Source organism: Pituophis catenifer, unplaced genomic scaffold (genome assembly GCF_029215685.1).
Source record: "Pituophis catenifer annectens isolate HBS135680 unplaced genomic scaffold, rPitCat1.0.hap2 SCAF_7, whole genome shotgun sequence".
Taxonomy (NCBI): Eukaryota; Metazoa; Chordata; class Lepidosauria; order Squamata; family Colubridae; genus Pituophis; species Pituophis catenifer.
The window spans coordinates 9,959,257-9,981,307 of record NW_027256887.1 but is presented as its reverse complement, the minus strand read 5'-3'; the positions used below and the strand labels follow the sequence as shown (position 1 = coordinate 9,981,307).

The 22,051-nt window shown below is 44.5% G+C and overlaps 1 protein-coding gene across 1 annotated transcript; it reads left to right on the top strand.

Annotated features, from left to right (window-relative positions):
• Positions 1 to 13,378: 13,378 nt before the first annotated feature.
• Positions 13,379 to 21,589, top strand: BCL2L14 (BCL2 like 14). The gene is made up of 5 exons (XM_070947692.1): positions 13,379 to 13,817; positions 14,479 to 14,646; positions 17,572 to 17,642; positions 19,637 to 19,912; positions 21,436 to 21,589. Exons 1-5 carry the CDS (start codon positions 13,379 to 13,381, stop codon positions 21,475 to 21,477), a joined length of 996 nt encoding a protein of 331 aa, XP_070803793.1. The 3' UTR covers positions 21,478 to 21,589.
• Positions 21,590 to 22,051: the final 462 nt, after the last annotated feature.

The window sequence follows — 22,051 nt, the reverse complement described above, 5'->3', positions numbered from 1 at the left end:
AGAATTGCTTTGCTAAGAATTGGAATTGCTTCTGCCATTTGCTTCTACCAGTGATCTAACTTCTGTTATCTTGTTTTTTTTGTATAACTCGGTGCCTGGTGCATATCTCAAGAAGTGGGGTATGTCATGGATTGGCAGGGTTACATCGGGCAAATAACTGTTGCTAAGCACTCAATCCGCCTGTTCCTTGCTGCACTGCCCCCAGAGGGGCAGAATTGGATACTAAGCTGATGTCTCTGAAGATATAAAAGGACGCCATACTTTCCCCAAGGTGTGGCCTTTCACTGCATGCTCTTTTTTTGTATGTAGTGCAGTGGTGAAATGTAAAATTTGTTACTACCGGTTCTGTGGGCGTGGCTTGATGGGGGGGTAATATGACTGAGTGGGAGTGGCCAACTTTTTTTTTTTACTTTTAAAACCATTTTTTCTACAACCTCTTCGGCTGAAGAGGTTGTAAAAAAATGCTTTTAAAAGCCTCTGATGATCCCAGCTGACTTGCCTGATCGGCAGAGGCTTTTTTTCCTTTTAAAAACATTTTTTCTATAACCTCTTCGGCCGAAGCGGTTGTAGAAAAAATGCTTTTAAAAGCCTCTGATGATCCCAGCTGAGCCGCATGATCATCAGAGGCTTTTTTTTTTACTTTTAAAAGCATTTTTTCGGCCAAAGAGGTTGTAGAAAAAATGCTTTTAAAAATTAAGAAAAAGCCTCTGATGATTGCGCAGCTCAGCTGGGCAATGGGAGGGGGGGCAGGGATTTTTGCTACCAGTTCTCCGAACCACCCGCTTCCATCGCTACCGGATCAGGCGATCCGGTTCAAACCGGGAGCATTTCACCTCTGATGTAGTGGTATGATCTACCCAGCTCTTCTTTGTACAAATAAAAGCTGATATTTTTTCCAAGCCTCTTCTTGGGTCTCTCTCTTTGGCATTCTGGTGACTCAAGTGCATTTTGGGACCTTACGGTATGAAAAGATTTACCTCTTTTGATCTGCAGGAATAATCTGGTCTAGTTTATGTTTACAAAGGAATACCAAGAGGAAGCAGGTATATTTCATCCTCCAGAGGACTCAGGGATGGTTAAAAGAAAAGATCAAGATGGCAGCCACAACACTGGGAGTGAACTTGTTCCTGTTTTTATGTGTGTTGTACCTTGTGAACACCTGCAGGAGTTCTAGGAGTAGAAGCAATGCCGTGTTTTTAATCCAAGGCTTCTCACCTGGTTTCCAATTCAGGCCTCTCCTTAGTGTGCATTATGATAATTTGCTTTTCACACCTTATCCAAACTTTAAGGACTCCACCGTTGTAGTCTAGGCAAAGGGCCACATCTTGATAGGGCATCTCTGATAAAATCAGGGAGTTGAAAACTAACATTCCACAAAGCGTAACTATTCAGAACGTGATTGGCTAATGGGATTTATTCGATGGATCTCAGGTGGATAAGAAAGCTCTCCACCCACGGCATTATATTTCCAGTCCCCAATGAAGCTCTCTTCCAGTTTATGTAAAATTGTAGGACATAGCAAATGGGGACAAGCCAGTGGTGAAATCTGAACTGGTTTACTACTGGTTCACTGGCTGTGCATGTGCACCACATGCCAAATGTGTGCTGTGCATGCACAGTACACACCACGCACCATGTAAAGGAATTTGCGGAGTAACCCTTGAATAGTAAGGGTATGCACATGAAAGCGGTTGAGAGTAGTTATGAATAAGCACAGTCACCACACAGATACACTGAGTTGTGTTATAGTTTACTTTCAGGAAAAGGAAAAGCACAGTTCAATAAACAGTCCAGGTCATACACATATAAAACAGGAGATAGCCAAAACGACATTCCAGGGACAATCCAATAACAGTCTTCTTACCAGTTGTCTTAGTCATTCATAGTAAACAGTTCTATTTGATTTGCAAACAGAAGCATACAGAGATATCAGAGAGCAAGAACAGCAAAGAGAACAAGCCATGTTTCTAGCTCCCTCTTAAGGACATTGGCAACAGAGCTAACGAATCAGGACACAGTATGATGCAATACAGCAGTCTTAAAGCTACATTGATGGTTTATATATTGCCAACCCAACAAGTTAGGTAATAGCCATATTCCTAACACACCAAATGCAAGGTGCACGCACATGCGTGCAGTGCACACCAAAAGGAGGCATGGGGTAAGTTGAACAGCATGCACAGGGGGGGAGATCAGCTGTGGTGAGCGATCTTCAGAGCCTTTTTTGTTTTACTTTTAAAAGCATTTTTTACAACCTATTAGGTTGTTAAAAAATGCTTTTAAAAGTTAAAAAAAAGGCTCTGACTCACGTGGCACATCTGTGATCATTGGAGCCTCTCTTTTTTTTACTTTTTTAAAGCATTTTTTAATACCAGTTCTGGAGAATCGGTAGCAAAAAATGCCTAAAAAGTAAAAAATAAAAGTGCTGACGATCAGCTGAGCAACACACAATCTTCGGAACTTTTTAAAAAACTTTGAAAAGCATTTTTAACTACCGGTTCTGGAGAACCGGTAGTAAAAAAGTGCTTAAAAAGTAAAAAAAAAAAAGTTCGGACGATCGCGCATTGCCCAGCTGATCGTCGGAACTTTTGTTTTTACCTTTTTTATTACCGGTTCGGCAAACCAGTAGCCTTTTTTACTACTGGTTCAGGCAAATCGGACCGAACTGGTAGCATTTCACCCCTGGGACAAGCCACAGAATTGCCCTCAGATCAAACTTATCATCGGCCACTCATTTCTGATGATGATGGAGAGATCTTTCATTCTACCATTTGCTTTTTGTCTTGGATGGTTGTGCAACAATGTTTTATGAATCCCATTAGCACTAGCACTTAACACTTGTATACCACTTCACAGTCCTTTACAGCCCTCTTGAAGCGGTTTACAGAGTCAGCATATTTCCCCCAACAATCTGGGTCCTCGTTTTACCAACCTCGGAAGAATGGAAGGCTGAGTCAACCTTGAGCCGGTGAGAATCGAACTGCTGGCAGCTGGCAGTCAGCAGAAGTAACCTGCAGTACTGCACTCTAAACACTGTGCCACCATGGCTCATCAGCTGTCCCATCTGGCCTAACAATGGTTTAAGAGATAATAACTGCATTCCTTACTTGTCTGTCTCAACTTTTCACATTCAGCTTCACTCCAGCCAGCCAAGAAAAGGGACAATCTTTTCTTAAAAGCATGTCCTCTCTTTGCTATAAGTCCACAGAAAGGACACCTTCCGGTGAAATTTGAACCTAACGACTCCGTGTATCATCCCATGCAGGTTGGGGAACAATGTAGAAAGGGTTTGCTCTTGACTTTTGCCAGGATGTACTTTCAACTTTTCGTTGTGCTTTCTCCTCTAAGGGCTACTTAAGGATGATCCTACTTAGCTTTGGGGTTAAATACTGGTCGACGTACGACCACAACTGAGCCCAAAATTTCTGTTGCTAAGCAAGACGCTTAAGTGAGCTTTGCAACCCATTTTACAACCGTCTCTTGCCACAGTTGTTAAGTGAATCACAGCAGTTGTTAAGTGAGTAACACGGCTGTTAAGTGAATCCGGTTTCCCCATTGACTTTGCTAGTCAGAAGGTTGCAAAAAGAGATCACATGACCCAGGGACACTGCAAGCAGAGGTGGTATTCAGCCGGTTCGGGCAAATCGGTAGCGGCACCCAGCATAATGCCGTCCTATTTAGCCACGTTTTCAAGGCTGGGTGCCTGCGCGGAAGGCACGTGTGCAAACAAAGCACATGCGTGGAAGGCCGGGTAGATGCGTGGAAGGTGCGCGAGTGCGTAAAGCGAGCATGCGCGCGGCAAACCGTTGGTAAGAATACATGAAACCCACTGCTGACGGCAAGGGTCATAAATACGAGTCAATTGCCAAGCATCCAAATTTTGATCACATGACCATGCGGTTGCTGCAATAGTCGTGCACAAAAGGGTGGTAAGTCCCATTTTTCAGTGCCATTGTAACTTCAAATGGTCACTAAACAAATAGCCGTAAGTCGAAGACTACCTGTATATGCTGCCATCAATAGGACAATAATAAGCCCTTTGGTTTGCCTGACTGTATAGCCAGCCGTACAAACAGGCTGAAGAACAGTTTTTATCTGTGGGCTGTCAAGACTCCTGAATGAGAAATAACATCATAACTACGTAGTATGATGGACTGCAGGGCCGGTGCAATGTGAAACATGTTCACACTGGTGCAATAGGACTGGGCGTTTTGTTAATATGATTTATTGGGTTAGGGATTTTCTGTCTTCACTGTGAGTTGTATTGTGTTGAGGGTGGGGTACACTGAGGGAGCTCAACATTGCACATATGTTGTGCACTGACAATAAAGATTTGAATTGAATTGACTGAAATTTAATACATATGATTACAGGTTGTCCTCACGTTACGAATGTAATTGAGCCTGGCAATAATAAACATAGGCATGATGGTCGTAAAACAAGTCACCACATGACCAGATCCAATTTTACTACCTTTTCCATGATGGTAGTTAGGTGAATACCACAATCATTAAGCAAGCACTGTCGTCATTAAGGGAACCCATCGTTCACTATGGCGTGGTTTTTGCTGGAAACCAGAAGTAAACACTGATTTCTGGCAAAAACATTGCAAAACGTGATCATGTGATCGTGGGGTGTTGCAAATAGCATTAATGTGTGCCAACCGCTTAGCACCCTAAATGTGGTCACTTGACTGGTCAGAACTTCAAAACTGGGCTGTAAGTAGCTTTTGGGAGATCTATTGCAGCTTTAAACTTACCGGTCATAAGTCAAAGCCTCTGTGTATTCTTATTCCAGGCCCTGATGTTGCAAAAGTCCCAACATTCTATTGCAAAAGAAAAGGATATAAAAGAGGTACATGGGGAAGAAAGGTTGCTTCAAAATCAGAGGTGGTATTCAGCCGGTTCGGACCGATTCACCTGAATCGGCAGCAGAAATCATACCCACCCATCTGCCCCGGCTCGATTTAGGGATGTTTTTGAGGCCGTGCGCATGTGCGGAAGGCAGGCATGTACACAAACCGGGCGAGGACGCGCACGAAGAGAGCGTGCACGGTGAACCGGCAGCAACATAATGTGCAACCCACTGCTGTTCAAAATCTGTACAACAGGAATGGTAAACATTTGGTAGTTTTCTTGGTTTAAAAAAGGTAAAGGTTCTCCTCGCACATATGTGCTAGTCGTTCCCGACTCTAGGGGGTGGTGCTCATCTCCGTTAAAAAGCCGAAGAGCCAGCACTGTCCAAAGACGTCTCCATGGTCATGTGGCCAGCATGACTAAACGCCAAAGGCGCACGGAACGCTGTCACCTTCCCACCAAAGGTGGTCCCTATTTTTCTACTTGCATTTTTTACGTGCTTTCGAACTGCTAGGTTGGCAGAAGCTGGGACAAGTAACGGGAGCTCACTCTATTACGTGGCACTAGGGATTCGAACCGCTGAACTGCCAATCTTTCAATTGACAAGCTCAGTGTCTTAGCTGCTGAGCGACCGCATCCTTTAGTTTCTTGGTTTACCATACTTATTCTGATGAAGAACAACAAAGTTAGAAGCATTTTTGATTTCTCATGCTAAGAAAGTCTGTTTTTCTGAACTTCATCCAGATCTGGGCATCTAATCAGACTGGAGTCCCCTTAGATAGGCCCAAATTTGATCGGTTATTTCCAAACTGGACCGAGTGCTTTCCGCAAAACCATGTTTAATATTTTTTTTGTCCACTAGAAGTCAGGGTAGTGACATTGAACCAACACATTTTAGCAACAGAAGTCAAATATTGGCTTATTGCCTGTTTATTGACTAAGGTCTGCATTTATAAGGGTTTTGGCTATAATAGCAGGAACTCAATGGGGTGATTTTCCTCCTGAAGTGGAATTGAAATCTGAACAGTGTTTATAGGTCTCTCTCTCTCTCTCTCTCTCTCTGTTTTGGCAGATTAATTTCAGAAACCTGTGCACCCTTAAAGTACTGTCATAATCAAGGCAGAGAACCAATTAAGAACAGATTTCCCCTACTCTGAAAATGAATATAGGGAGTTGTTGTTGTTAGTTGCGAAGTCGTGTCCAACCCATCGCAACCCCATGGACAACCTTCCTCCAGGCCTTCCTGTCCTCTACCATCCCCCGGAGTCCATTTAAGCTCACGCCTAATGCTTCAGTGACTCCATCCAGCCACCTCATTCTCTGTCATCCCCTTCTTCTTTTGCCCTCAATCGTTCCCAGCATTAGGCTCTTCTCCAGTGAGTCCTTCCTTCTCATTAGGTGGCCAAAGTATTTGAGTTTCCTCTTCAGGATCTGGCCTTCTAAAGAGCAGTCAGGGTTGATTTCCTCTAGGACTGACTGGTTTGATCGTCTTGCTATCCAAGGGACTCGCAGGAGTCTTCTCCAGCACCAGAGTTCAAAGGCCTCAATTCTTTGGCGCTCGGCCTACAGGGAGACTGGGCTGCAAATCCTCAAAGAGCAGATTTGAATCTCTCTCCTTTGAGAAAGAGCTTGCTTACTTCTGACCACAGTGGTTTCCCATTGGAGCTGCCGATTTGAAGAAAATGGTGTTGATCCTGAAAACAGCAGCTCTTTCCTCCTTAATGAACAGAACTTAACTCCTCCTTCAAGTGTAGCTTATTTTATTCAGTCTCAGCTGTCTTTCAGTGCAACCTTTCCCTCTCCCACCGAGGGGATTTTCACGACTCGTGTAGTAAAAAAAAAGACTCAGCTCTTCTTTTGATGGTTGACCTTGGAAGTGGAGATAGAGAACTTAGTGGTCAGCCACTAGAGAGGCAATGGGTTCTTCTAGATCAAGAAGTGGAATATGTTCTAACAACGTCAGTTGAAGGCATAGATTTCAGATGTTCAACCAAGAAGCAACTACACTAAAAGGAGAAGAGACCGTGGAGAGTACTTCTCTAGAAAATACCGAGACTTTGGAATTGCGAGAAGAACAAAAAAACAAAAAAACATGTTCTGCTTTGCTGGAATTAGTTTTGTTCAGTTGTTTGTTTGATTTAGGTCCTCCTGGTCTAGATGTCTACGCCTGAGGAATATCTCACGAGCGAATTTCTTTGCCTCCAAAACAATAGAGGCTGTGCTGAGAGATAGAGGATTGCCCAAGAGGTTTCCAAGATATTCCTTGTCACCGTTTCAAGACGTTGCTTAGATGATGTCCCTCACCCATATCTTTTCCTGTTGTTTTTGCATCTCGTGCAGGATGCCCTTTGATTTCAAACTAAGTCAGAGTGACTTCATCTTGGGTGATGTTTAATTTCTGTTTGAGCTTGTTTGGGTAACTCCACCCTTTAACCTTTGGCTGCCTAATGAGGAAGTGAAAGCTCTTCTTACTCTTTCATTTGAATTCCTCACGTTTGCTGTTGGACTTGCAGCTCAAACGGGGGGAGATTCCATTGTATCGACTCTCAACCATTTAGTAATTTTATAGGCAGACCTAGAAACCTGTAGAAAGATCAGGAAGACTCTCCTTCTTCAGGACCGTCGGGACACTAAAAATTCAAAGGTATTGCTTCAAATTATTCATAATAATGAGCTACGTTGAAATGTTGGGTTTGTTTAAACCTGGATGGTAGATATCCTCTTGGGAGTTTTGTTACATCGATGTTACCAAGCGAAGCAACTTCTAGCTCTGCTGAGGAAGGGGGGAAAAAAACTTGACGGTGTTTCAGTGTTCCTGCAGTACATATTGCCACCACAGACATTCATTTGCTGAATGTTCTTGTCTTGACTTTTCCTTGGGCAAAGGAGGTGGCAAATGGGTTAAAATGGGGCTGAAAGGTTTAACAGATTTAGCAGATTAACAGAAGGGATCTTGTAGGACATCTAGTCCAACCCCCTTTTTGGGGTTGATGTTCCTGGCAGTGGAAAGGGATGAAAGTACCGTGGAAAGGGATGAAGTACCGTATCTACCCATTGCCGTTTTCTCTGGGAAGCCCAAAGAAAGAGATGACATCAAGGTCCCTCGTAAAGTTCTGGCACTCTTACAAGCTTCTTCATCGTCCCTTTGACTTCTCAAAATGTTTCTGAAGAAACTTTTTGCCTTCAATGGAGGCTGCGTTTCTGAGTTGATTCTCCATCGAGTTATCATTTTGGTTGCATATCCTTTCCCGGGACATTTTTGCTCACGCTTTGGATCCTTGTAATGTTTTTGGTGGGACACGGTGGCTCAGTGGCTAAGACGCTGAGCTTGTCGATTGAAAGGTCGGCAGTTCAGCGGTTCGAATCCCTAGTGCCGCGTAACGGGGTGAGCTCCCGTTACTTGTCCCAGCTTCTGCCAACCTAGCAGTTCGAAAGCATGTAAAAAAAAAATGCAAGTAGAAAAATAGGGACCACCTTTGGTGGGAAGGTAACAGCGTTCCGTGCGCCTTTGGCGTTGAGTCATGCCGGCCACATGACCATGGAGACGTCTTTGGACAGTGCTGGCTCTTCGGCTTTGAAACGGAGATGAGCACCGCCCCCTAGAGTCGGGAACAACTAGCACATATGTGCGAGGGAATCTTTACCTTTAATGTTTGGTGGGTTTTTTTAATTGAACCTGGAATCTTTCCAGAGAATTTGGGTTATTGGGCTGGTGAAAAATATATGTAAGAAGGAGGTGAGCATCCTTGCAGGAGAACCCTATCTGTAGGCATCTGGGAGAAGACGATAAGATGCTACATGATGTCTCTACTTTTTGCCCTCCCAATTTAATGGACTGTTCGAATTTCTTTGGGGATATTTTTAATGATCCACTCGTCTGCAGCTGTCCCCAGAAACAGTGTACTCACTGTATCACTATACGAGTCAATGGGCTATTTTTATTTTCATGAAAAATACACTTCTCCTAGCAGCTGTTTTTTTTTTCCCCCCAGGAAGAATTTCTTTGTCGTATCACCCTTAGCGCTCCCATTGGTGGGAAAAGCCTTTATAATGAACCAGTCTAAATGCAGGCAAGGAAGAAGAAATATACTGTAGTTCAGAATTCTATCTGAATCGCTAATCTTTTTTTTTTTTAATTGATTCAATTGTGTCTGATTCTTAAAGGCTGCCTTCGACAAATCCCTGCAGTTTTCTTGGCAAGGTTTTTCAGAAGTGGTATGTCATTGTTTCCTTCTTAGGGTTGAGAGAAAGTGGCTGGCCCAAGATCACCCAGCTGGCTTTGTGCCTAAGGTGGGATCGGAACTCATAGCTTCCTGGTCCCTAGCCTGGTGCCTTCACCAGTGTACCAAACACGGACTCCATTTATCTATCCATTTATTTATCCAGAACAACTAGACACGAAGACAGTTTTTCCCCCATGCCAGCACTCTGCTAAACAACTAATTCCCACAATACTGTCAAACTATTTACTAAGACTGTATTACTATTATTCTTCTCATCCTTCCTATTACCTATCTCCTTTTCTACCTATGACACTAACCTTGCTGCTTGTATCTTTACGATTTATATTGTTTTATTTAGTTTCCTAGTAGAATTTCTGTTGGTTGCTTATTTAGTATTCTATGACTATCTCTAAGTGTTGTATCTTGTGATTCATGAGGGGGGGCCACCTGTCAACCCTGAAGCTGACCTGACCGAGGCCATTTTGATGCTGCCACACTGGAATTGGGGGATAGGGAAGGGAGAACAGAGATATTTGGGGTTTGTAGCCAAAACAAGATACTTTCTCCTGGGAACCAAGGACATTCCCAGACAATTTCTAGTTTAATGAAGAGAGGAGCTGGGGTGACATGATAGCAGTCTTCCAATATTTGAGGGGCTGCCACAAAGAGGGGGGGCATCTATTCTTCAAAGCACTTGAAGGCAGGACAAGGAGCAATGGATGGAAACTAATCAAGGAGAGAAGCAACTTAGAATTAAGGCCCTTGCTTCCTAACAGTGAGAACAATCAATCAGTGGCACGACTTGCCTCCAGAAGTTGTGGATGCTTCATCACTTCAAGAAGAGATTGGACAACCATTTGCCTGAAATGATGTAGGGTCCCCTATCTCGGCAGGGGGTTGGATTAGAAGACCTCCTAGGTCCCTTCCAACTCTGTTATTCTATTCTATTTTATCTATGTACACTTATATCTTCTATGTACACTAAGAGCTTATGCACAGGGGTAAAATGCACTTACCTTCGCTACCAGATCTGAAATGTGAGCATGCGCGCCTCTTCTGTGCATGCGTAGAGGATCAAAAATGGGACTTGATAACATCCTGGCGGGTGGGCAGAGCCTCCCACCTCCGGCTCTACCGGCTCGCACGAGCCAGATAGATCCAGCTGGATTTCACCGCTGCTTATGCACCGAAGACAAATTCCTTGTCTGTCCAATCACACTTGACCAATAAAGAATTCTAATAATTCTAAATTTATGCTTGCGTGGAAAGGGTAAGTCACACAAAATACCTCCTTGATGGTTATTGAAATGATATAAGCTTATTTGTTGAAAAGAGCTTCTTAGAGCCAACAGGGCCCTGCCAGAAAAGTAGTGGGCAATTCTATGCTGAAGAAATGTTTTGATTTCTCAGAAACGAGAAGTGAAGCAGGCAATCACATCCCTTTTGTAAACTGGCACAAACTTGTTTTTGTACTTTGAACGGGCTCAAGAAGAGAAATCACACCAGAGTTTACGAAGGTTACGAAGGCTGATACGCCTAAAATAAATCAGCTGGTCTAGAAATAGTTTGCTAGCAGTTTCCTTTTAGCTTCTGTAAAATGAAGGAAGCAAGGAGATAGAAAATGGGCACCTTTGGACTTGTATGAAACCTGGAATTTCCTAAGTTTTTCAGGTGTGCCATATGTTTGATCCATGCAATGAGCATCTTAAACAAAGCAGATTTTTTAAAAAACTTGGTGCCTAGCTCATCATTTGGAATGTATGGGGATATTAGACCTGGCTACATCAGTGAATTAATTTACCAGATGGAGTTATTTTGATAATGCTGTCAGGATCTGGAGAATCATAGGATTGGGCCAGGTGAGCCCAAAGAAGATGGGCTGTTTGGAAAAGCAGACCCTTATTCAGTGATGGGATTCAAATAATTTAACAACCGATTTCCGGCCCTAATGACTAGCAGGGTAGGTGTGGCTTGGTGGTCATGTGACTGTGTGGGTGTGGTCAATTCAACGTCACTCACATCGATGGGCACTTCGCCTTAGCTGTTACAATGTAATAAGGGTTAACCGGAGAGGCAGTTTCTGTAAGCAGGGTGATAAATATTAGGCAGGAAGCAACACCAGAATGTTTCCTTCCTGCCTTCTTTACAGGATTAGCCCCGTAAAGTGGAAAAAAACAAAATAAGATTTCTTCCAACAACCGGTTCTCCCGAATAGGTGCGAACTGGCTGAATCCCACCACTGCCCTTATTCCCGTGTAAAAGCACACACAAAAGGGTTAACTTTTTGGTTTTATTCAACGGCCATTAATTGACTGGGCAAAGAAAGTGTTGAAATCCGTAGCATTTAGTCGTCCATGCTAGTGAGGAAACCCTGTGCTAAATTTTAGAGAAGTCACACATTTGATTTCTGGCGGCTCTTATTGTTGCTGTTTTCAAAGAGACGAAAATGAGAGTTTCCCATCCTGAATCTAATAGAATCGGGTGACTAGGAAGAAAATATAAAGAGTCATTGAATTTCTTCTTGAAATAAATGTGTGGCTCCCAACAGTGAGAAGCAGGGGTGGAATTCAGCCGGTTTGGGCGAACCAGTAGCTCCGACGATCAGCTGAGAGTGAACCTGTTCTCTCCGACAATCAGCTGGTCCCGCCTCTCCGCCCCTGTGCTATACCGACGTATATTTCCTTTGTTTGAAGCCCAGCTGATAGGCACGGCAGATCGGATTGCTGCGCCTCAGCTGTTTTACTCACCGCGACTGCAGTAGAAGGTTAGTTTTAAAGCTGTTTTCAAATGCACTGCACGTGCACGGAGCATGTGATTGGCACACATGCAAGCGTAGCGTGCTCAGCACATACTCAGCAAACCGGTTTTTACACTGGTTGAATCCCACCACTGGTGAGAGGTTGAATGCTTTGGCCAGTCCTGGAGGCTGGGGAGGGCCCAGATGAGGGCTCTGCGTCGGAGGCAGAGATGGAGCCAGGGCCATTGGGGAGTGATGTGCGGACTTCGGAGCCTCCAGAGGCTGACAGTAGAGAGGCAGAGGAACAGGAGGAGCCTGTTCCTAGTGCACGTATGAGAAGAGCTGCCAAAAGGCAGGAGCAGCTAAAGCAGAGAGGACGACTCCGGAGTAGGGCCAGGAGATGATTGGCCCCTCCCATAAGGCTTAAAAGACCAGCAACGGTTCTTGGCCTCTTTGCCGGAAAACAACGTTGATAAACTTGGTTCTTATCTTGCTTGGCGTCCTCTGCTTCTGAACTTTTGCCAAAAGAAGCATTTGGCAGTTTGCCTAATTATATCCAGGTTGGTGATAAACTGAGGAATGGTGTTTTGAAGAATTTGCTTTAATTGAGTTTGGACTACGCTGAGAATGAGTTAATTCTCAGATGTTCTAATAAAGTCTGTTTGTTTTCGAACTGTTTGCATTTAATACTAACTACTTGGGCCTGGGTCACAACACCAAGTTGGAGAAACACTAAAATAGAGCATGCAGGAAATGCCTAATAAGAAAGACTCTCGTACATCTGGCTAACAATCAGAAGAAGACAAATAGCACCTTTTTTAAAAAAACTAACACACTTTATTAAAAGTAGAAGCTTTTGTGAGCGTTGATAAAATGTGTTAGTCAGAAAAAGGACTACTCGACTCCTCCTGATTCTTGGCCACCATATCTGAGATGATTCTCCTTCTACAGAGAATGTGTCTGGCTCTGGGGAATCCATGGGAAGAGGTAAAAAAATGTCAAGATTGTGGTGGTTTTAACTGTGTGCTTAAAGCCTTCTCTCTATTTTTTTTTTTAAAAATCTCCTACCATTTGGAGATGCCATCTCAGCTGTTTTTGGCTACTCCTGGACTTGGTTGTTGGGTGTAAAACAGTTTCATCCAGTGACCATCTTGACATCTCGAAATGTTCATTACATTCCTCACAGTGGTGGAATTCAAATTTTTTTTACTACTGGTTCTGTGGGCGTGGCTTGGTGGGTGTGGGGTGGCTTGGTGGGCATGCCAAGGGAAGGATACTGCAAAACCCCCATTCCCTCCCCACTCCAGGGGAAGGATGCTGCAAAATCCTCATTCCCTCCCCATTCTGGGGCCAGCCAGAGGTGGTATTTGCCAGTTCTCCGAACTACTCAAAATTTCCGCTACCAGTTCTCCAGAACCTGTCAGAACCTATCGAATTTCACCCCTGTTTCCTCAGCTGAGAATTAAAATGGCAGAAAAGAAGGGAAAGTGTTAAAAACTTAGAAGTGATGTGGATTTTTCTTCTTTTCCTATAGAGTGGAAGGACCTGATAGAACCTGCAGGATGAACAACGAATATCAGAATGGCTTGGCCAACATGGAAGAAATCTCTTTGGAGGATACAGACAGAACCAGCGTAGAATTCAGAGTCCTGATGGTCTACGCACAGCGTCGACTGTCTGCGAGCAAATATGGGCAATTATTAGAAAGAGAACCCAGAGTCCAGGAAGAGGTTGTGCAAGCTAACACTCTAGCCAAGGGAGAAGAAGTGACCCTCCCAGAAATTTGTCCAGAAGATCATAAACCACCAAAGCAGAAGGACCAGAAGAAGGCAAAGAAGAAGAAAAAAGCAAAGACCAAGACAAGAACCAACTGGAAATGCTTTTGTATTCCTTCTTGCCTAAGGCCACAAGCAACAGATGCCAGGAACCGAGCATCCCTTAAGCAGGACTCCGTCAACGGCCATGCCATGAAGCTGATCGCCAGAGCTGACGGTTTACCAGGTGGGCATGTCATGGGTTTCCTATAACTTGGGTTGTATACAGTAAGGGGAATTAATTGTGATAGCATAGCAGCCTTTCTTCAAGGTGACCTTCCTACAACTTATTTCTAACAACAGTTGACCATAAGTCCTGGTGAAAGAAGTCAAGATGGCAACTGGATGTGTGCCTGAAGTTTTCTCTGTCTTTTTATGTACAGTGGTACCTCGGTACTCAACTGCTTTGAAACTCATCGAATTTGGTACTCAAACGCATTTTGATGTGAAAATTTTGTCCTGGTCCTCATTGTGCGTGGTACTCAAGCTAGCCTTGTGACTCGCTACATTATTCCTTGTCGGGAAAATTTGTTTGGCACTCATGGTTTTTGGTACTCAACAAGGCCATCCAATTGGGCATGACTCGGTTAACTGCTTATGAAAGGTATCTTTGGTCCCAATTGTGGGCATAAACCAAGGATTACCTGTAATTTTCATGGGCTGTTCTCCTTTCCCTCTGGTCATGGAGCCAAACTGGATTCCAAAATGGCTGCCGTTTATTTTTCGGCTGTAACGACTAAATGCATCTTCGGATGATGCAGCGGATTGTATGTTCCTGAATAATGCATTAGCTGGAGGGAGATGGTTGAATGGAATTCTTCCACTCTTATTTTGTTTTCCTTTCCTAGATGACTCGGACATTTCTCGTTTGGCAGAGAGACTTGTTGAGATAGTGGATCATTCCAGATTTCCCGGTGGGAAGAAAAGCATCCCAGTAATGGAACGTGCATTGAGTCTAGAAGAAGATGGTGGCTCGACCAGCAAGCCAATCCCACCTCCCGCAATTGATGGACTAGGTAAAGTGCTTTTTCTTCATGGGGACATTTCTTGCTACTGATTTTCTGTTCATGGACATTCGCAGTCCCTTGCCCACATGGGCTTTGCAGAAAGTTTCCATTTTAACGTAAGTTCTAGATGAGACCCGAACTTGCTTTCTGAATGCCTTGTAGCAGTTCCACTCATTTCAACACAACTATCCTCCACAATATTTTACTGAGGAGTCTTGAACGTATTCCCAGGATATGCACAGGGCAAAAGATTTCCCAGGCTGTTGTTCAACTGGTAATTGAGGGATTTCTAGATCCTTGTTTCCAAACTCAGCAACTCTGTTACGGAGAGGTCATCTTGCTTAGCTAGTCAAAGCAGCTCAAGTAAAGGACTTGGAAAGGAGGGGTTGGCCATTGTCATTGGGGAGAGCTAAGCAGGGCGGAGCTGAACACATATACACCCAACTCCTCTAGTACAAAGGAGAAATCTGTATTTAAGAGGAAGAAGAGAAGAAGGCAGTGGCTGAGGTTTGGTTAGAAATTTTGTTTATATATAGCACCACAGAGCAAACAAAGAGTACAGTCACCATGTGCTTTACTGCTCATCTATTTAATCATTATAGGAAACAGGAAACTCTACTTAGAACAAAAGAGCATAGAGTATATACCATAGATCCAAACTTGTAAACACTGTCGTCTACTGGTTGAATACTACTATAGTTGTTGCATAAAAATACATCCCAACAATGAATTCCAACAGGTTTTCACTTGAAAATCACTTGAAGAGGTGTGGACTTCAACAATGCTGGCTGGGGAATTCTGGGAGTTGAAATCCACACCTCTTCAAGTGGCCAAAGTTGACGAGAATTGGTATATGGTGACAAGATTAGAGGTACCATGAACTGCTTAGTTCATCAGATGTTACAAGGGGCAGAACTGTCCCCCAAAACAGGAACCTTAACTGGTTCAATGCCTCATACTGGCCAAGGAGAGCTGTTGTGAACATCACAGCCTCTTCCAGCCATTTTGCCTTTCTGCTGCAGTCAGTGGAGTTGGTTCCCTGAGCAGCCAACCTAAGCTATCCCTCCTGTTGGCCCTGCAGGCGTGAGGCATGATGGTTAACCTATGTCACGTGTGTCACACAGGTGGCACACGGAGCCATATCTGTGGGCACGCAAACGTTGCCGTAACTCAGTTCCAATGCGCATGTGCACACTGGCCAGCTGATTTTCAGGCCTTCTGGGCCCACTGGAATTTGGGAAATGGACTGTTTCCGGCCTCTGGAGGGCCTCCAGGGGGGTGGGGAAGGCTGTTTTCGCCCTCCCCAGGCTCCTAGAAAGGCTCTGGAGCCTAGGAAGGGCAAAAAATGGGCCTTCTGGTCACCCCGGAAGTTGGGAAATGGTCCGTTTCCAGCCTCTAGAGGGCCTCTGAAGGGGGAGGCCATTTTCGCCCTCCCCAGGCTCCTAGAAAGGTTCTGAAGCCTGGGAAGGGTGAAAAATGGGCCTACCGGGCCCACCATGCCATCATGTGCCAAAAGCAGGGGGAGCGCAGGGGGCGTGTGCCCATGCATGGGGGCGGGGCACATTGAATTATGGGTGTGGGCATGTGTGTGACCCCCCTGCACTCCCCCCGCTTTTGGCACGTGACGGCAAAAAGGTTAGCCATCACTGCCAAAGAGCCTCTCTGAGCCAGCCTGGAGAAGCAAGTGTGGCTCATGAAATGATCCTGACAGATTCCTCTTTCTCCGGAGGAGAGATCTGACCTCATTTCAGATTTTTCATTTGGTAGCAGAAGGAGACCAAACTGGACAACCTCACTCTCTGTTTGCTTTGATTTCTCTTCAATCGTTTTGATCTTTTCTTCAGTTTTAGCTAACATCTGCTGAAAATTTCCCATTTTTTTCATCCATGCTTTCCATTTTTTCCTTCATCTCTCCCATTTCCATCTCTCCCATATCGTTCCTCACTTCATTATGGTTCTTGGCGATATCCTCTCGTAGTGACTGAAACAATGCATGTCTTTCTGAAGTGAATTTATTTCCTCCTGCTGAATCAAACTTTCTATAGACCTTTGGCTTATAGGGCTTGACGTTGCTGATGATGGTGCAGATGATGGTGCCTATGGGATTTCCCCCCCCCACCCCAATTTGCTTAAATTTGAGTTTGACATTTTAAACTACCGAATTTTTCAGAGTATAAGACGCACCTTTTCCCCCCAAAAAAGAGGGTGAAAATCTGGGTGTGTCTTATACTCTGAATATAGCCCCATCCAGCTTCTCAAATGGAGGTTTCAGAGGCTGAAAAAACCATCAGAAATGAAGCTTCAGAAAAGAAGCCCCCAAACAGAACTTCAGAAAAAAAAGCCTCCAAACAGAGCTTCAGAAAAGAAGCCCCCAAACAGAGCTTCAGAGGCTTTTTTTCTGAAGCTCTGTTTCGGAGGCTTTCAGAGGAAGAAAAGAAAGTTTTTTCTGAAACAGAGTTTCAGAAGTTTCAGAGGCAGAAAACAAAGCAAAAAAAAAAAAAGCAAGGCACAGAGCTCACAACCAAGGAACCTGTTGCTAAAATTCACCTCTGGGAACAGCTGATTGGGGGTATTCTGGAGGCCGATCCACCTTCCAATCAGCTTTTTTCTTATTTTCCTCCCCAAAAACTAAGGTGTGTTTTATACTCCGGTGCGTCTTATACTCCGAAAAATACGGTATATCAATAAGGATTTTGAAAGCAATAGGAAGCTCAAGGCATTTGAGTGCCTTAATTACTGTTTATCCAGTAATCATTTTTTTCATGGAAAAAATCTCTATGTGGTCAAAGAAGGAGTTCGAAAACAACTTGATGGCACCTAAGCAATCAATCATTTCTAGTAGCATCTTACAAAACCATTAGTCCAAGAGCTTTGTTATTTTACTTGCTTTCTTAAGAAAAGAAAATCAGCCAGTTATTTTTATCTTTTTACCAGACAATGAAGAAAAGGTTATTGATGCAATAGTTGCTTTGTTACGGAAGTCCGGAGATGAGCTGGCGGAAAAGGTAACCTAAGGTGGCATAGACTCCGAAGCTCTGTTTGCAAATTAACTGAAGAAACGTTCACATCACTCCCTTATTTTTCTTCATTTACAATTTAGCGCATGGATTTTAGTGCTGTCTTCTGAAAAACTCTCCGGGAAGAAGATCTTCCCTTGAATTCAGAGAAAGCACGGAGCAACTTGAAGCTTCATTAGATTGCCCCCCCCCCTTGGAATGGTGCGGTGGCCTAGAGGTGGAGCTCTCGCCTCACAATCAGGAGGCTGTGAGTTCAATCCTAGGTAGAGGCAGATATTTCTCTCTCTGGGCACACTGAGAATAGATCTGCTGAACAAAACTCCCCATTGGTGACAGGAAGGGCATCCGGCCACTAAAACCCTCTTCTAGTTCCATTCAGTTACCCAGAATCCACCTACCCCACCAGTGGTGGGATTTAAATTTTTTTACTACCGGTTCTGTGGGTGTGGCTTGGTGGGCATGGCAGGGGAAGAATACTGTAAAATCTCCATTCCCACCCCACTCCAGGGGAAGGATACTGTAAAATCTCCATTCCCACCCCACTCCAGGGGAAGGTTACTGCAATATCCCCATTTCCTCCCAATCAGTTGGGACTTGGGAGGCAGAGAATAGATGGGGGGAGGGATCAGTTAGACGTGGTATTTACCGGTTCTCCAAAGTACTCAAAATTTCCGCTAATGGTTCTCCAGAACTGGTCAGAACCTGCTGAAACCCACCTCTGCACCCCGTACAGGACTTTGGGCTTGTTAAAAGAAGACGATTAGATTCCCCACCTTGGTTTATCAAAGAGAAAAATCTCCCAAGAATGCAGAATTTGGTCATCTCTGAAATAAGTCATTATTTATTAGTTCCCCTGTCTATGTTGAGCACAATTTCCCCCACCCCCACCCCCCAAAGATCAACTGTGTGATTTTCAATGATCAGAGCACCTGGAAGTATTCTCACAGACATACATTAGAAAGGCGATTTCAAAAAAATCACAGAGTCTGTAATCCTAAATACCCTTACCTGGGAGTAAATTCATTAAAGTCCTTGGAAAAGCCATGGATTTTTACTGGAATAAACTGTCAAAAAAGTCCACCATTATTATAAGGGGGGCATTAAACAACCTGACTTATGGGTGAGGGTGAAATAAAATATGGAGGGAACCATATTTTATTAAAATAAAAATAAAATAAAATAAAATAAAGGAAAATAAAATCCTAGGGAACCCATTTTGAGCTCCCACAGAAATACCATAGGATATAAATTTGAAGCTATCATAGAATCGCAGATGATAAGGTTCAAATTATCCTCAGTCCTAAGGTCATCTAGACCAAGGGCTCAAAAACGTTATCAAGAAGCGCCATTTGAGTGCTTGGGCATCTTCTTTTTGTTTTTGGTCCTTAATTTCTCATACAAGCTCATCAAAATACAGAATAGAATACAGAATAACAGACTTCGGAAGGGGCATTGGAGTCAATCTCTTGCTCGGGAAGGAGATCCTATACCATTCTGGAGAAATGGCTGCCAATCTCTTCTTAAAAACTCCCGTTGATGGATCACCCACAACTTCTAGATGCAAGCCATTCCACCAGGGGTGGGCTTCAAAAATTTTTAGCAAGGGGTTCTCTGCCTGGTTGCTATGTGGGCATGGTCATGGTGGGCGTTTTTGCCCTCCCCGGGCTTCAGAGGCTTTCCTCGAGCCTCCGGGAGGGTGAAAAAGGCCTCCCCAGGCTCGGGAGGCCCTCTGGAGGCCAGAAATTTCTGGCCTTCCCGTACTTCTGGTAGGCCCATTTTTTGCCCTCCCTGAGCCTCCGAGTGCACCCTGCTCTTACCTGCATCCAAAATGGGCTGCATCGGGACTCCTGGGAGGGGAGAGGTGGGCGGGGCCAGTCCGGAGTGGGATTTGGGGGTTCTCTGAACTGCACAGAATCATATATATATATAATAAAATATAAAATAAAGTAATACAATAAAATAGCTTCTCTTTCCTCTTCCAGATGAAGAAGGATAAGACCTTCTGTCAGAGTATCTGGGATATGATGACCTCCTATGCCTTCTTCAGGAGAGTGACGGACCAGTTCCTTGAGGAGATGCCCATAGACTCCACAGTGAATTCAGAGGATGAAGTTAAGAGCATGAAAGTTGCATTGATTATGGAAGCCACGACCAGACTCACTGCAGTGGACAATCATCCCATGAATCTTGTGCTGGGCTTTGGAACAAAATACCTGCAGGAAAACTTCAGCCCTTGGATTCAAAGCCAAGGGGGATGGGTAAGAGATTGTCTAAATCTGTTTTTCTCAGCCGTGGCAGCTTTAAGATGGATGGACTTCAACTCCCAGAACTCCCCAGCCAACACGCCGTCTGGGGAATTCTTGGAGTTGAAGTTCACCCATCTTAAAGTTGCCAGGGTCAAAAAAACCAATGGTTTAATCAACTTGAGTCACATGTTCTTAGATGCTACCAGAGGTGAAATGCTATTAGTTTGGACCAGTTCGGGCAAACCGGTAGTAAAAAATGCTACCAGTTCAGGTGAACCAGTATTTCCAATGATCAGCTGGGCGACGATCAGCTGTTATGTGCTATTTATATTAGCTAGAATCGTCGGATTTCCTGCTTTCTAGCTAATCTAAATTGTGTGGCATAGTGGATTCCCTCCCCTCGCTGTTCTACTTATCTTTGCAGACTTGGAAGGCTTCAAAATGTTCCTTTTTTAGCGCTGCACAGGCGCGCAAAGCTCGGTAACAGACTCACAGAACTGGTAACAGACTTCAGAGGATTTCACCACTGGATGCTACTATCTGTTGTCCACTTTGGAGACTTGGGGTTCTCTGCAGTCTGTAAAAAGGGCATCACCTTTAAAGGAAACCAATGCTTTCATCAACATTATTCCTATAACTGCATATGTTTTCATAAGCTCTTTCAAGAAGAATGTAGTCATTGAACTGAAAAGTTAAATCTTCTCAGATAATTCCATAAATGGTAGCTCTGCAACACGAAGCAACTGAGGAGGAGGTTTTAAAAGCATGTAGTTATGATGAGTAGGACAACCACTAGGAATCCCAAAGCAGTTCTTCATCTCTGTAGCTTAGAAGAAGAGGTCCATGCTGCTCAGAATGACTATCCTTCTGGTAGTCCTCAGTTCCTACTTTCCTCCTATTCCTCAAAAGCCAGGGATGGGATTCATCCGGTTCAGGCTGGTTTGGGCGAACCAGATGTTAATTTTAATTTGGTTCACTGAACTGGTTGTTGCAAGGACTGGCTGACCATGCCCACCCCACCTTGCCCCTCCCAGGAGTCTCCACGCAGCCTGTTTTGGATGCCAGGTAAGTGCAGGGCCACAGGGAGGCTCTGGAGGGCGAAAATGGATCTACCGGAAGTTCTGTTTCCAGCCTCCGGAGCCCGGGGGAGGCTGTTTTCACCCTCCCAGAGGCTTGCGGAAAGCCTCGGAGTCTGGGGAGGATGAAAAAGGGGCCAGAAGACCTAAAACGGGCCAATTTTCGGCCTCCGGAGAGCCTCCAGAGCCAGAGGGAGGCCATTTTTGCCCTCCTGGAGGCTCAAGGAAAGCCTCCGGAGCCTGGGGAGGGCGAAAAATGCCTCCCCGTGCCATGGTGCAGGCGGCCAACTAGGTCACGCCCACCCAGCAACAGGATAGAGAACCCATTGCTAAAGGATCTGAAGCCCAGGGTTGTCTCCCTGTCTGTGGGACAACCATGAGCTGGATGACTGAGAATCTCAGGAGACACTTCTAAATCCCATTGATCCCTTTTCTCCTTTCTTTTTTTTCTCCCCCCAGCTGAAAGCTTTAGGATTACCAGACCAGGAAGAAGTTGAATGAGGAAAAGAGCTCATCTTCAAGAGCGTTGGTCAATATGGAGAAAAGTGATTGGGATGTGAGAGGAAAAACTTAAGTTACTCTCATGATTGCCTCCAATTCGGGGAGATGATGGTTCATGGAATCTTTCAGAAAACCAGTAGATGTCACGGGACAAGAACAGGATCTGCAATTATCTGTTTTAGTTCTGCTCTACCTGACCAAGAGACGAAAGAGCCATGCGGCCTTATTACTGGAAGGACCCGAAGTCTCCTGGTGGAATGAAGCTTACTTATTTTGCAAATTTGGATTCTGGGCCTGTTAAGCACGTGACGCAAATCATCCTTGCTCCTTCAGTCTGGATGAGAGCTTTAGGGCAAGCAAGAAGGATGGCTGCCTTGAGCCAGGAATGTGAAGACGGACATTGGGCTGCCGCCATCTCCTTTTCCTGGGGGTGTCTGAAGAGTGGGGTTCCAAAAAAGACAAGATGGCTGCTACTTCTTGACTTTTTGTGAGCTCCCTCCCCTTTTTCCCTGGGGTCGTCATCAGTGTTGCTCATAAACCACTGTAGCTCTTTGGTATCACCATCTTGAGGATG